General features: G+C 31.0%; 1 protein-coding gene across 1 annotated transcript in view; it reads right to left on the bottom strand.

Moving 5' to 3' along the window:
• Positions 1–11,212: 11,212 nt before the first annotated feature.
• LOC130808481 (protein FAR-RED IMPAIRED RESPONSE 1-like) overlaps positions 11,213–13,764 on the bottom strand; it is a 3,009-nt gene continuing 457 nt past the window's right edge. Inside the window, exons 4-8 of the mRNA XM_057673951.1 lie at positions 13,528–13,659; positions 13,324–13,422; positions 12,238–13,202; positions 11,876–12,121; positions 11,213–11,762 (exon numbers count right to left, since the gene is read on the bottom strand). Coding sequence (XP_057529934.1) covers positions 11,213–11,762; positions 11,876–12,121; positions 12,238–13,202; positions 13,324–13,422; positions 13,528–13,659 — 1,992 coding nt within the window. The remainder of the gene's footprint in view (positions 11,763–11,875; positions 12,122–12,237; positions 13,203–13,323; positions 13,423–13,527; positions 13,660–13,764) is intronic.

Below are 13,764 nucleotides of genomic sequence, written 5' to 3'. Positions count from 1 at the left end.
ACAAATAAATTAATGCACCCTTAGGGCCGGCTCTAGGTTTTTAGGGGTCCCAGGCAAAAGATTATTTATGGGCCTCTAAACTATTGTGTGTGTATATATATATATATATATATATATATATATATATATATATATATATATATATATATATATATATATATATATATATATATATATATATATATATATATATATATAATTTCGAACCTTAACATTAGTTGAAAACTAAAATTTTTTTAGCGCCCTAAATGTAGGCACCACTTGCACTTGCTTATAGTCGGCCCTGCACTTTGATTGAATAGCCATTATAAATAGCTAGCTAAGAGTTGAATGAAAAACCCATTCAAAAACATAAACAATCTGGTTGATTACCTTTACTTTCTTCTAAACAAGCTAGTCATAATTAAATTAAGTTTTTAGTTAAGTTGGTTCCTTGATATGATATCAGTAGCCATCATTACTAGAGGTCACAGGTTCAAAACTCAACCACCCCTTAAATTCAAGTGGAGTATTTCGCACCATGTATGAGTAGGGTCTGTGCCGCATCCACATTTTCAGCCCAAAGGGCTCTCATGGGCTCTCATGTGAGGGGACGTATTAGAGTATATAACATATTATATGACCTTAACTATCAGATTTAGCTTTTGATTATATGAAGTATACTTTAATACAGTGTACTAGTATATGTATGCTCGTACTTATACACAAATTAATGAAAAACTCTGCACGTTTAAGGTCTAATAAAATAAAACCTCAATATGTCCTGATAGGTGCAAATTTTAATAACCACAAGCGCACGATGTACGTATAGCAATACGGGTCGAACTCAGGGAAGCGAGTTAACAAATTCGTTCAGTTTATAAGTACGAGATACGGACAAACAATATAATCGGTTTTAGAATCTAACACTACTATGTACAAAAATCAAAATGATGCAATTGAAACTAATAAATAAAGCTAAGACAATAATTAATATGAAGATGATGATAATAAAGCAAATCTAGGATGTCGGGAATCATCTAATTCTAACATGGGAGTCAATTACTCTCATAATTGTATAAAATTGAGCCTTTGGCATGATTAAACGTGATCTAATTAATCTCAAGCTTCCGCTTTATTGATCAATATCGGTTTAAGACCTTACTAGTATTAATCCTCAAAATTCCGTTTTATTGGTTAAATTAATAGGAATTTAACTTAAATATACCTCAATCCTAAACTAATCCTAATCTCAAACTTCTGTATTATTGAAAAGGTAATAAAGATGTTTAAACTAAGGCTCATTAAGCCTAGGTTTAATCATAGACCCAAATTTCACACAATCAGTCGATAAAATATCATTTCATGTTTCGAATTAGGGTCAATCCCTTAATTATAGAAAGAAAATCTACTCACTACACATAATAACTAACATGAAATTAATAATAAGCAAAACCCTAATTTAGATCATGAACATGATGAAAATAATGAATTAAAGACAATTTGATGAATAATTAAAGGACAAGAAAAAGAAACTTACAAATTAGAACATAAACAAACCATAGATTGCATAAATAAATGAAAGTTGCAATGAAAAACACAAAAAACTAAGCTTAATAAACTAAGAATGAAAACTAGAGCATTAGGGCATCTAGGGCACTAAAAGCACACACAAAAAAAAATTAACTATGTCTATTTATATTCTAAGGTTACTTGGGGAACAATCTCCCCAAAAATAACTGATTTCTAATAATAAAATAAAGCTAAAATAAATAAAACCACTAAAATAGTGAAAAGAAAACAATTAGATTTGGATATCAGCAGGTTGGAGACGAGTCGTGGCTTCCAGGCGAGGACTCGTCGCTTTGCTTCTGACTGGCAAACTTTAAACAGTTGCCATTTGTTGCCCGGTTGTCGAAATTGTACATATAATATACCGTTAGTGTAACACCCCGGCCCCTCGGACCGCTGGTGACTACTCTTGGAGACTGTAGATTGGCCCCACAAACAAACACAAGTCTTTCCAGCGCACTTTGGCCTCACTCGTGCGCACCCGGGAACACTTCCCAGGAGGTCACCCATCCTAAGATTGCTCCCCACCAAGCACGCTTAACTGTGGAGTTCTTAGCAAATGGGCTTCCCAGAAAAAAAGATGCACCTTGTTGATATGAGTAGTCTATCAATTCTTTTTCAAGCTAAATCTAGGGTATTACAGTTAGAAAGCTCTTGAAGTCTACTTTCCAATGCCACAAACTTTACATTAATAGGATCTTTTTATTAAAAGTTATGACCAAAAGAGTGAGCATATATCATATTCCACCTCAAAACTTTTGTATTTTAAACACTTTTCAACTCTTTTGCCCATCTTCATTGTAAAACATCTTCAAATGAGAAATAATCTTCTTAGTAAACTCCGTCAACATTAAAACCATAAAAATTATGCTTTAAAACGATCAAAATCGCTCAAAATCAACATGAAGAACCAAAATGGGTAAAGTAGCATAAATCTTCAAAATAAGCACGAAATTACTAACAATAATCATCATTAAGGAGTATAAAATGATATGAATAAGTGAAAATAATTGCATTTATCATGTCCTCATTCATGTAGGAGTCCAAAGGATCTGAACTAGACTACGGAGACGTAATTAATCCAATAAGCAAATAAAGTTAGTTTATAAAATGAAATTACTTAAGGTAGTGTTTTGAAACGAGTACTTGATTTGAAATTTTGGAATTTATTGTTGGAAATTCAAAAACATGAATTCCAAATTCAAACATAGCGTTTGGGAAATATTAAAATTTTCAAATCCAAAATTTTAAATTCCAAAGGTTGTTTGACAATCTTTGTAATTACAAATCATTGATTTCAAATTTTAACACTGTTTGGTAAACGTATGCAATTGTAATTACAACATTCAATCATCCTTGCAAAATCACCTAATGTATGAAGTACATGACAAGGTAAAATATAATAATATCACACCGATTGCACTCAAAATTTGAGTATGTGATCACCCTAAGAGATTGCCCATAATTGGTCCTACAAATTCATTCCTTTACAACTACTATTGAACTTTAAAATTCAGTTAGAAAGACTAATAGACTATAGTACTACTAATGAACTAAAATTCCTAGAAAATTTCTACGAGTGAAGAAAAAATATTGCCCAATCCAACTTTTCATTTGCAGGTAAAGTCTTAAGCATTTCAAACTCTTCTATATTTTTCAAAAATCGCTTCACTGCTTCAACACTTCCTATCGATCAAGTCCGAAAACTCTTTAAATAACATCGTAGACCTCTTTAGAATCGGGCTTTGGAGGGTTTCTTGATATCATATACTCCTTAAATGTTTCCGCAAAGCTAGTAGCAGCATCAGCAAGACGATCCCTACGATCCCTCTTTAATTTCTTGCTTGAAAACTCTCCCGAAGTTGCATCTGAGATGTGGGAACCTTGATTTTCAGTCTCCAAAGCAGCAGCTGACTCTTCGTGTTGGTTAGCACCATCATCAATCGCTCTATCCACTGACACCAAAGCACAAATGTCATCCCAATTCTCAATCCTTTTGTTCATATATGCCGAGGAATTTGGATTATCATGCATAACATTGAAAAAGAAAGATGTAAACATTAATCATCAATAGTCACTCCATATAACACAACATTATCACGATAATTCACAGTTAATCCATTAAGGGCAAGAGCACAAAGTGTCCAACATAAGGATATAATCTCATTATGTTTGATTGACAATCAGAAAAGCATACCTTAAAATATTTGTTCCATTGGGCAAAATCATTCATACCAATCTCAAGCATCTTTTTCTCATCATTCCACGTAAACTTAGTGTAAGTTTGAATGTCGGTGATGATTGCATAATGTTTCTTCCACACCTTAATCCTATTTTTGGCAAAATCTTTCATACCAATCTCAAGCAGTGTGTGTCAAAACACAATTGATCACGACATATCCTATCATTTTTCAAGTCTAACATTCAAAAGGCCCTCTTTTGAGCACATAAATTTTCATCCCAAGAGACCTCTCTCACCCTATACTTTTGACTATATTGTGCTCCTAAAACTACTAAAATGAAACTCACAATTGACAAAACATTATCTCTATCATCATCATTTTTCCTTGCACACTTTCGTGACTCTTGAATAATTAATTCTTCTGACATATTCTACAATAAAAAAGATGTAAAATGAAATATGAAACAAAAATCATCATAGAGCTTCCACGTTCTTAATCATGAATAATCAATAACAATATAATATACTCTTCTTGAACCAAACACGAGGCCACAATAATTTAAGATATAGTTATGATGTTAAAGCGTGGTCGCGGTTCCGGTTACTTGTCCCATTTAATTGTTTGTCACTATTTATTAATCACTTTTAATTTTTATTTTATACTTAATCTATAAGTTAAAATATATTAAGAGTTAAAACGTTATCTCGACAAGTGTGAAAAAAAATAGAACAAGTAAAAGAAATAGAATGAGAGTATTATTATAAAAATAATCAAAAAAATTCATGAAATGTTAGGTGTGTAGTCACCACCATAATAATCACATGGCATTCTTATAGAAACAAGTAGAAAAGTTGATTCAATCAACTTTTTGCAGAGTACTATACCATCATTTCTCATCTTTTTCTTATCTTCCCACCAAACTACCCATCTATTCCGTTTTCATGCACTCAAAGCTTCACCCTCTAACCTTACATCAGTATAATATTTTCTCAGTCGCATTAATAAGTATTTTTTTGGTTATTTTTTCATTTTTTTGGGTATTTTGGGTAGAATTGTTGGTTTTGACATGATTTTGCCCCAAACAAATGCAAATCGCGACCGTCACAAGCGATAAGTCCGGTTCAAGAGGCCTATATCTAATGTAGAAACGAGTTTTGAAACGGTAAAGTAAAATCGTTCCAACTCGCCCGTTTCGAATTAATCAATTCGGGTGAGTTTTTGCACCATGTTCTATAGTAATGTAGAAAAAATACTTAACACGAAATAGTAATTATGAAATAGTTATTATGGTTTTATGAATGATGCCAAGAATTAAGATAAAAAATATTTGGAGATTATCAAAGTTCAGTTGATTAAATAAGCTATAATTCCATAGAAGTGGAGCAACAAGTACCTGTATTTCTTAAACACGAGTCTCTTGTTGTGGCTTTCTGTTGTTCAATTTGAGTTTCCAAATAAATGATCCATTTCTAAATTACAAATTCTAAACTTGCCAAACAAGATATTGGGCCCAATTCAATATTTAGAATTCAATTCCATGTTGCCAAACAAGCCATAAAATAATTTAGAATATATGTTATATTAGATAATACAATAAATATTTATAAAATTGATTTTATAATTAGTTGATAAAATGAGAATGTATATAAATGGGCGGAATCGGAGCAAGTAAATAATTTGACCTGACCAGCTATAAAAATAATATGATCCGATCCGACCTGTTAAGAAATTGCCCTATTCTGACGCGAACCATCTCGTTGAACACCTGTAAATAAGATATGAAGTACAACACTTACTGATTAAATAAACAATGGTCTAATTGTTTAATAACTATATAATTATAATATTGAGTACTAATACAAAAGAAAAACACTATAAATTATTGACTAATTTACTGTTACCATGAAGAAAGAAAGATATATAGTGAGTCATAAATACTTTAATAGACAATAAGGATAAAAGTTATGAATGATTTGATGAAAAAAGATAACGAGTAATAACCATGAATATTTGCTAAAATAGAAGGACGAAAAGAAAAGCATATATTTTATTTTGTTTTAAACTATTTTTTTAATAAATTATTGGACCGACTCAAAGAGATATGTCTGTCAAGTAGATTAGACCATCTCTTTGGAGAATTTGTGTTATAACGTAAAAATCATATCTCTTCTTGAAATTCTCTTTGGAGTTGGCCTAGATCTTTTTATCCAAAAGCATAAGGAAAATTTGAAGAAAATAAGATTATTTTTCAAAAAATTCTCAAAATAAGCTTTTGAATTCTCAAAATAAATGTTTCTAATTCAAAGTTGAGGTTAGGAATTTATTTGCAGTTACCAAGAGTGAACAAAGAAGCTGGTCAAAGAAAGTCAAAATCCTTTGTTCACTATTATTAACAACGAATAAAAGGAAGACAATGACATAACTATTACTTCTTCATTTTCATTATACTTGCTACGTTTCACTTTTTACACAATCCAATACATAAATTTGATCATTTATATCTTAAGCTATGCTAAACTAAAAATTATAAAAGTGTGATATTATGAAAGTATCGATTAAACGATTTAGACAAGATTTCACTTGACTATATTTTTTCTAACATATTAACAGCAATATATAAAATAAGCTTGAAAGATGAACAGTATCAATATTTCCTATGTAGCGACTATTTCAGAACGGAGGAAGTATAAGGAAAAAATATACATCCTTCGATTTTTATTACTTGCCCAAATCCAATATAGCATTGTTCATCATTCTTGGTATTTAACATATAGCAGCTATTATACAAGAAAAAAACATAGTCATGTGAATTTGTCTCGTCCCATATTTTCATAATATTAAATTTTAACATTTTCAGTTGTGTATAACTCTAGATAAAAATAACCCAAAAATGCATTGGACTGTGTAAAAGTTGTCTGGGCGCAAGTAAAAAAAATCGAATGAAGTATCAACTTTGGTTCGCTGTTCATAAAAACGAACAACATTATTTAGTTGTTTTTTGTCATTTTAAAAACTATGACATTGTTTTCCATTTTTTTTGTTATTTGTAACAACGATCAAAATTGTTGTAAATATTCTTTTTCATGTTCGTTGTTAATAACAAAAAACAAGTCTTGTCCTAAGACTCAAATACAAGAACACTTATTTTAAAAATTAAAAATTTTCATCTTTTAAGTATTTTGTTAAAAAAAAAGTCATTTTGTTCAAATTTTCAAAGTTATAAGCATGGAACATTGAAATATATATATATATTTTTTGATTTAGATGTAGCAGTGGCCCAAGTAAAAGTAAAACTCAATTTATGTCATTTGTATGAACTTTTCTTGTGTGGTAATTTGAACAGTTGAACTCTTAACACACCGTCTCTCAAGAGAGAAGTTTGTACGTTAATGTCTATTTATTGTATTTTTAATATCTATTTACATTATCTTTAATGGCTACTCACGCTATACTTAATGCCCACCGAAAAAGATTTAAAATGCTTATTTACAATATTCTTAATGTCTACCGAGAAACTTAGCCTACTAGCCTATTTACCATATCCTTAATGCCTACGTACAATATCTCTAATGTCTTACAATATACTTAATACCCATTGAGTAAGTACTTAAGTATACTTAAATTTTCTAAATGTCTACTTCAATATTCTTAATGCATAATAAAAAAATTACTCTATAGTTTTCTTTTTGAACCAGCCCAATTAAAGATAATCTCTCAACGAGACTGTCTCACAAGAATTTTTGAAATTTGAATCGGGCTAAATAGTTTAGATTTTGTGTGTTGGTTACGGAGAGCGTGCAATTTACACTTATGGCGGTACTGCTTTTTTATATAAAAATTTTCCAAAATAAACTTTAGGAAGTTTTAATTCTCAAAATAAGCATAGTCCACTAGTAATTATATTAGATCTTCTAGTTTTGGTTCTACTTCTAGTCTTCTAGTTTTGGTTCTACTTCTAGTGTTAGTCCAAATAGATCATTCAACACTATTTTTTTCCAATGTGATTTCAGGAAAAAAATTGTGAGTGTATTAATAAGGCCCTTTTTTCTAAATAATTAAAAAAAATTAAATAAGGCCTAATATTCTTTGTTCCCTCTTTGTTTTGATTAATATATAAATTTGGTAGACTGCTCCTCTTATTATAAATTGATGTTACATACCAAAATAAAAACATGTTACATACTAGTCACTAAAAAAAGATACAATTTCGACTACCCAAAACAGTCGGAAATGAGTCGGTATAGCTCTATATCGACTGAATTCCGACTGTTTAGGGGTAATCGGGTTAGAATGGTCGAAAATTTATTTTAGTAGGAAAACAATCGGAATTTCCGATTAAACTTTCTTAGTCGGAAAGTTAGTTGGAAATTCCGACTAAACTTTCTTAGTCGAAAAGTTAGTCGAAAATTCCGACTACTGTGTTAGTTGGAAATTAGTTGGTAAGCACTATTTCAGAATTCATCCCAAAATGAAAAATTGTGATGCTTTCAGTGTAGAATTAGTCACTACTGCAAGGGAAGAAGATAATGAGCAAGATAAAGGTGAAGAAAATCATGAAATGGAAGAGTAACAACCTTTGCCAATAACAATAGGGAAAAGAATAAAAACTGTTGCTTCAAAAAAGAAAAAGTAAGTTGTTCAATAAAAATGAGATGCTTCATTTATAGAAATGTGATGCTTTTTATAAAAATTGTGATGTCTATCAGAACCATGATACTTCATTTGTTTTTTTAGAGTTCAAGTAGTTGCTGTTGCAATAAGAGAATACAATGAGGACTATGAAGAAGAGAATATGCCAGAAGTTAACGTAAATGCGGGAATGGAAGAAGAACCTCGATTAGCAATAACTAAACGAGAAAGAGTACAAATTGTATATCTACAACAATTCCAAAAAATAAGTAAGTTATAGACGTAGATGCTTTTTGCATAAAATTGTAATGCTTTCTACATAAAATTGTGATACTTCAATGTGATGCTTTGTTTATACAATTTTGATGGGTTATAGGAGAGAAGGTCAACTTCATATGTTGTCATCTCCTTCTCAAATGGTTTGTTTGTGTGATAAATTGAATGATAAACAAAGGAGTGCTATGAAAGAAATTGGTTGAAGGATTGCTTCTGTTGAGAATTAAGATGTCTTATCATGGTATGGTTAAGTACTTTATCAACCAATATGATGTCAGTACTTCAGTTTTCATAATCAATCAAAACTGCAAGTACACTATAATTGAGTATGATGTCTGCGATATTTTTGGCTTGCCGTTAACTGTTAATGATGTTATTAAACAAACTAATTCAAATGAAGATATATCTGAGTATGATTTATTTGAGGAGTGGCAATAAAAACTAGATTATGTTGGGGCTAAGGATATATCTGCTAAACAATTACTTTCCAAAATGTTGTTGGAGTTAACTGATGGAGGCAATGATTTTAAAAGGTTTTTTGTAATGTATGCTTTTATTAAATTTTTGGCTCCCAATTCACACCGAACTGTTGATCATAGTTTGCTTAAACCATTGGTTGATGTTAATGAGATAAAAAATCTTAACTAGTGTGGTTTAGTGTTTGATAGGTTTAGAAATGGCTTGGAGAGATGCCAAACAAAAAATTTGAAAAATATTCCTTCATGTCTAGCCATATTAGAAATTTGCTTTTACCATCGAGTTAGCTCTCTAGGTATTTTTCCAACATCAAGATTGCCCTTAATCCAACATTGGACTTATGAGACTTTGAAAAAAAGGGCACAACTTGAGTTGAAGGCTAGATCCTTTGGACTGGGTGATTTCGATGGAGACACATACCCAGTTTCAAAGAAAATTAAGAAAAAAATCGCATGATGATAAGGTGGAGCTAGAAGAAAATGGGATGTATCTCAACATCCCTATTCCCGATGGCTTGTTGGCATCTTATGATCAAGAAATTCATGATACAACTGGTGATGTAAGTAATATTATTTTTAACATTTAATTTTTTATAAAAACAACCAGTAGCACATTTTAAAATATAAAGTAATAGTTTTTTGTCTATAAAGTAACACATTTCATATAAATTTTTTGTAAGAAGTTTAAATTGACTGTTTTTCTTAATATATTCTTTTTATTAAGGAGCTTATGGAGGAAGTTAGCAAGATGAAGAGGAACATGGAAATTGTTACTCAACATCATATATCGAAACTGTTGAAGTTAAAGGCAAAAGGCAATCAAGCACAAGATGTCGGACAATCATCAAACTCTCCAACACTAAAACAATGGTATTCAGACCTAAAAGTGATGGAGGAGATTGATGAGATTATGGACAGGATAAAAGTGGTTAAAAGACGAACAATCGACATCGACTTACCAAGTTTTGACCTGGGAATATCAGATCTTGAGAAAACACCTTCACCAGCACCGATGTTGACTGCCAAAAAGAGAGGAAAAAAGAAAATTTGAGTTTGTTTTGATTCCATGTGTGATGCTTTCAACATAAAACCTTTATGCTTTCAACACAAAACTGTGATGATTCAACAAAATATTGTTATGAATGATAATCTCAACAATATTCAAGTTAACATCATCAACACGAAAACAATTGTGTTGACGTGTGATGCTTTTGTATAAAACTGTGATGTTTTGTTTGCATGATGCTTTCTACTTCAAACTGTGTTGCTTTTTACAAAAAACTTTCATGCTTTCTAAACCAAATGTGTTACATTTATTCAACACAAAATATAATACATGATACACTACCATTTCATATATTCTGTGTTAAATTCTTTTTAAACGTGTGATGCTTTCCACATAAAATCGTGATGCTTTTCAACAAAAACTGTGATGCTTTCAACACAATATTTGTGATAAATTGAATGATAATGACATTAAAAATAAATTAGTCTACATATAACTAATTCTAACAATTACAATGTTAAAATAAACAGAGAATAGTCTAAAGGCAATTATCCTCTTCATAAAATACAACCTACTAATATTAAAATAAACAGAAAGTAATCTACATACTACTAATACTAATGATTAAACTATTTCTCTAGAGAATCAATTAGAAATTAGTTTACACTCTGCAATTGCTACACAACTCCAAATATAATTGTTCTTCTGAAGCAGGGATTTCAATCATTTACCACTGTATTTCATAAACAAGTCACCTGCAAGATTCAGTGAACAAAATATATATGTTAAATGTCTAAATGTTGATAACAGAAACATTTAATAATGAAAGTATCACTATTTATCAAAGAAAGTACCAACATAAAATTCAAGAGGTAACACTTTTTATATCATATTGTACTTACTTATTTTTTCTTATGTGGACACGTACGACTATTGTGACTTGCAACTTTGCCACAAGTTTTAAATTGTCTTTGCTTGGTCGCCCTCTGCTCTTCTTCATCTTCAGTATCCTTTTGTTTTGGATCTTTTTCTTTCCTGTTGCCTTTGTTTGAAGATTGTTTAGGGTTTTGAATTGTAATTGTTTTAGGAGCTTAAAACCCCAAAAACTTTTCTAACTCTTGACGTTTTGTCTTCTCAACCCCACGATTCATTTTTGCTAAAAGCTCAGCTGAATACAACTTCATTTTGTGCAAAAGTTCAACTAAATCATCCTCATCATCTTCTGCCAAATTAATGCATCGATGTACCTCATTCCAAACATTTCCTAAAACCCCTTTTCTAGATTCCATAGCATTATTGCCATCCAATAATGTGCCATCAATATCATAGACAGGTGTTTTGCTAGCATCTTTTGTCCACCTTTTCAATATGTAAGGTTCTGGTATATACTTAACGCCTTTTGCATGCAAAACCCATAATGCATGCTTACATAAGACTCCTACTCTTTTGAATAACTTACAAGAGCAATCAACATACAATGTTTGTGCATCATACACAACTTCAAAAATTGTCCCAGTGTTGAAATGTACCACACGATACACATCCTTGCCATCTCTAACGAAATTCTTTTCAAAACCACACTCATCGCGTGCACTTAGAATTTGTTTTTGAAAATCCTTAGAAACAACATCTGTGTAGACACTAGAAGCATGTTTTCAAGAGGGATACGAGTCTTCAAAGGTGCAGAATATAACTTGCATTTACTATCTAGTGTCTGCATCATATAACGTTGAACATGCATCGCACTTTAAAACCTCATTTGGAGTTCAACTAATGTAAGAAATTTGTTCACTAAGTAATTGAAAAAATTGTTCTCACTTTCCCACCTAGATGTTGTTCTAAGCAAACCACCCATATAAAGATCTCTAAAATATGCGGGCACCCACATTTCTCTAATATCATACATACTATTCAACCAGTCATTATTTCTTAAATTAGCATGCTCATAATCCGACATCATTTTTGACCACTGATCTTCAAATTCATGGGGCTTATTATCCCTATTATATACAAGTCTATTAATTCTTCTTAAAAACTCATCATCATTACGTAACTCAATAGAAACTTTATCAGTTAGTTTATCATTATATGCCAACAACAGAATTTATGAATAGACTTGTCAAAAACATTGGGTAGAGCAATTTTTATGGCTGGATCTTGGTCTGTTATAATGGAATTTGGTTGTTTTCCATCCATTGCCCTTAAAAAAGATTCAAATAACCAAGTATAAGAAGATACATCTTCCCTACTAATAAGACCGACAGCAAAAGTGACACATTTTTTTATGATGGTCAACACCGTGAAAGGAACAAAAATTTGATTATACTTGTTAGTACCATAAGTAGCATCCACAGATATCGAATCACCAAACAATGAATAGTTTCTCCTACTAATACCATCTGCCCAAATTGCCTTCGATAGAGATTTAGTATCATCAACCTCAAAATCAAAAAAAAAAAAACTAGGTGAAATTTCTTTCTTCTTAACAAACATTTCCACAAACATTTGCCCATCAGATTCATTAATAAAACACTTTAAATCCTTATAAAAGTTTTTAAAGTTATCAAGTGAAGCACCTACTTTTAAATAACTTCCTACTTGTTCTTTCCACATCCTATATGAACTTGTTGGACCTTTATTCAAGTTCAAATTGTTCATAATGTATCTTTTTTGTCCACTGTTTAAACTAGATGACCCTTTTAAATGTTGCCTAGAAATAGGTGAGGCAAGAATGTGGCTATGGGCTTCAATAAACTTAAAAACCCAATATTTACCCTCTTTAGTCATTTGAAAAACAATTTTAGCATAACAATCTTCACGAGTTACAAGACTTCTTCTCAATGCACCTAATTTCTCTTCCCTCATCCCTTGTTTATTACACAAATAGTATTTAGATGTAACAACACCTTTATATACTTTCTTAGTTCCTGATCTAATGTCAAAACCACAAGCCTTAGCATATGTTTCATAGAATTTCACCCCTTCTTCTAATGAATCAAAAGTCATATGCAATACTGGTATCAGATTTTTCTCACAATGAGGGATGAACTGTTTACGATTAAGATTATGAGTAGGTGTACCCTGAAACACAATACCAGCAACATTGTTTTCAACAGAAAGTAACACGTTTTCAACATAAAGTGATACATTTCCAATACAAATTAACACCAAAATGTATTATTATCGTCATAAATAAACTTACATACAAATGTTCACTTAAAGAAGGTACGATATTACGGTCATTAATAGGTTCAAAAGGATTCATAGAAGATGGTGGATCATTATTATCTTGCAATGCAACCTAAAAAAAAAAGTAAGATATTTTGGTGAAAAATCATCAACTTTCCTAGCCAAAAGTAACACTGTTTATCACATGATAATGTATTATTGATAAATAAAGGCTTACCATGAGTTGACTTGAAGAATTTGCATTGTTTTCACCAAGGTTAGAAGTGGTTGTAAAAGTCACAATTTGTAAGGGTTCCATATGCTCAGTTAAAGAAGTTGCAGCTATATCATTTTTATCTTGCAATGCAACCTAAAATAAAAGTACGATATTTTTGTGAAAAAATCATCACATTTCCTACCCAAAAGTAACACTGTGCATATACTTTATTGCGTATTATTGATAAATAGAGGCTTA

Source organism: Amaranthus tricolor, chromosome 3, assembly GCF_026212465.1.
Source record: "Amaranthus tricolor cultivar Red isolate AtriRed21 chromosome 3, ASM2621246v1, whole genome shotgun sequence".
In the NCBI taxonomy this organism is placed as follows: Eukaryota; Viridiplantae; Streptophyta; class Magnoliopsida; order Caryophyllales; family Amaranthaceae; genus Amaranthus; species Amaranthus tricolor.
Note: the sequence above shows the minus strand (reverse complement) of the source record. Positions and strands in the feature narration are given on the sequence as shown.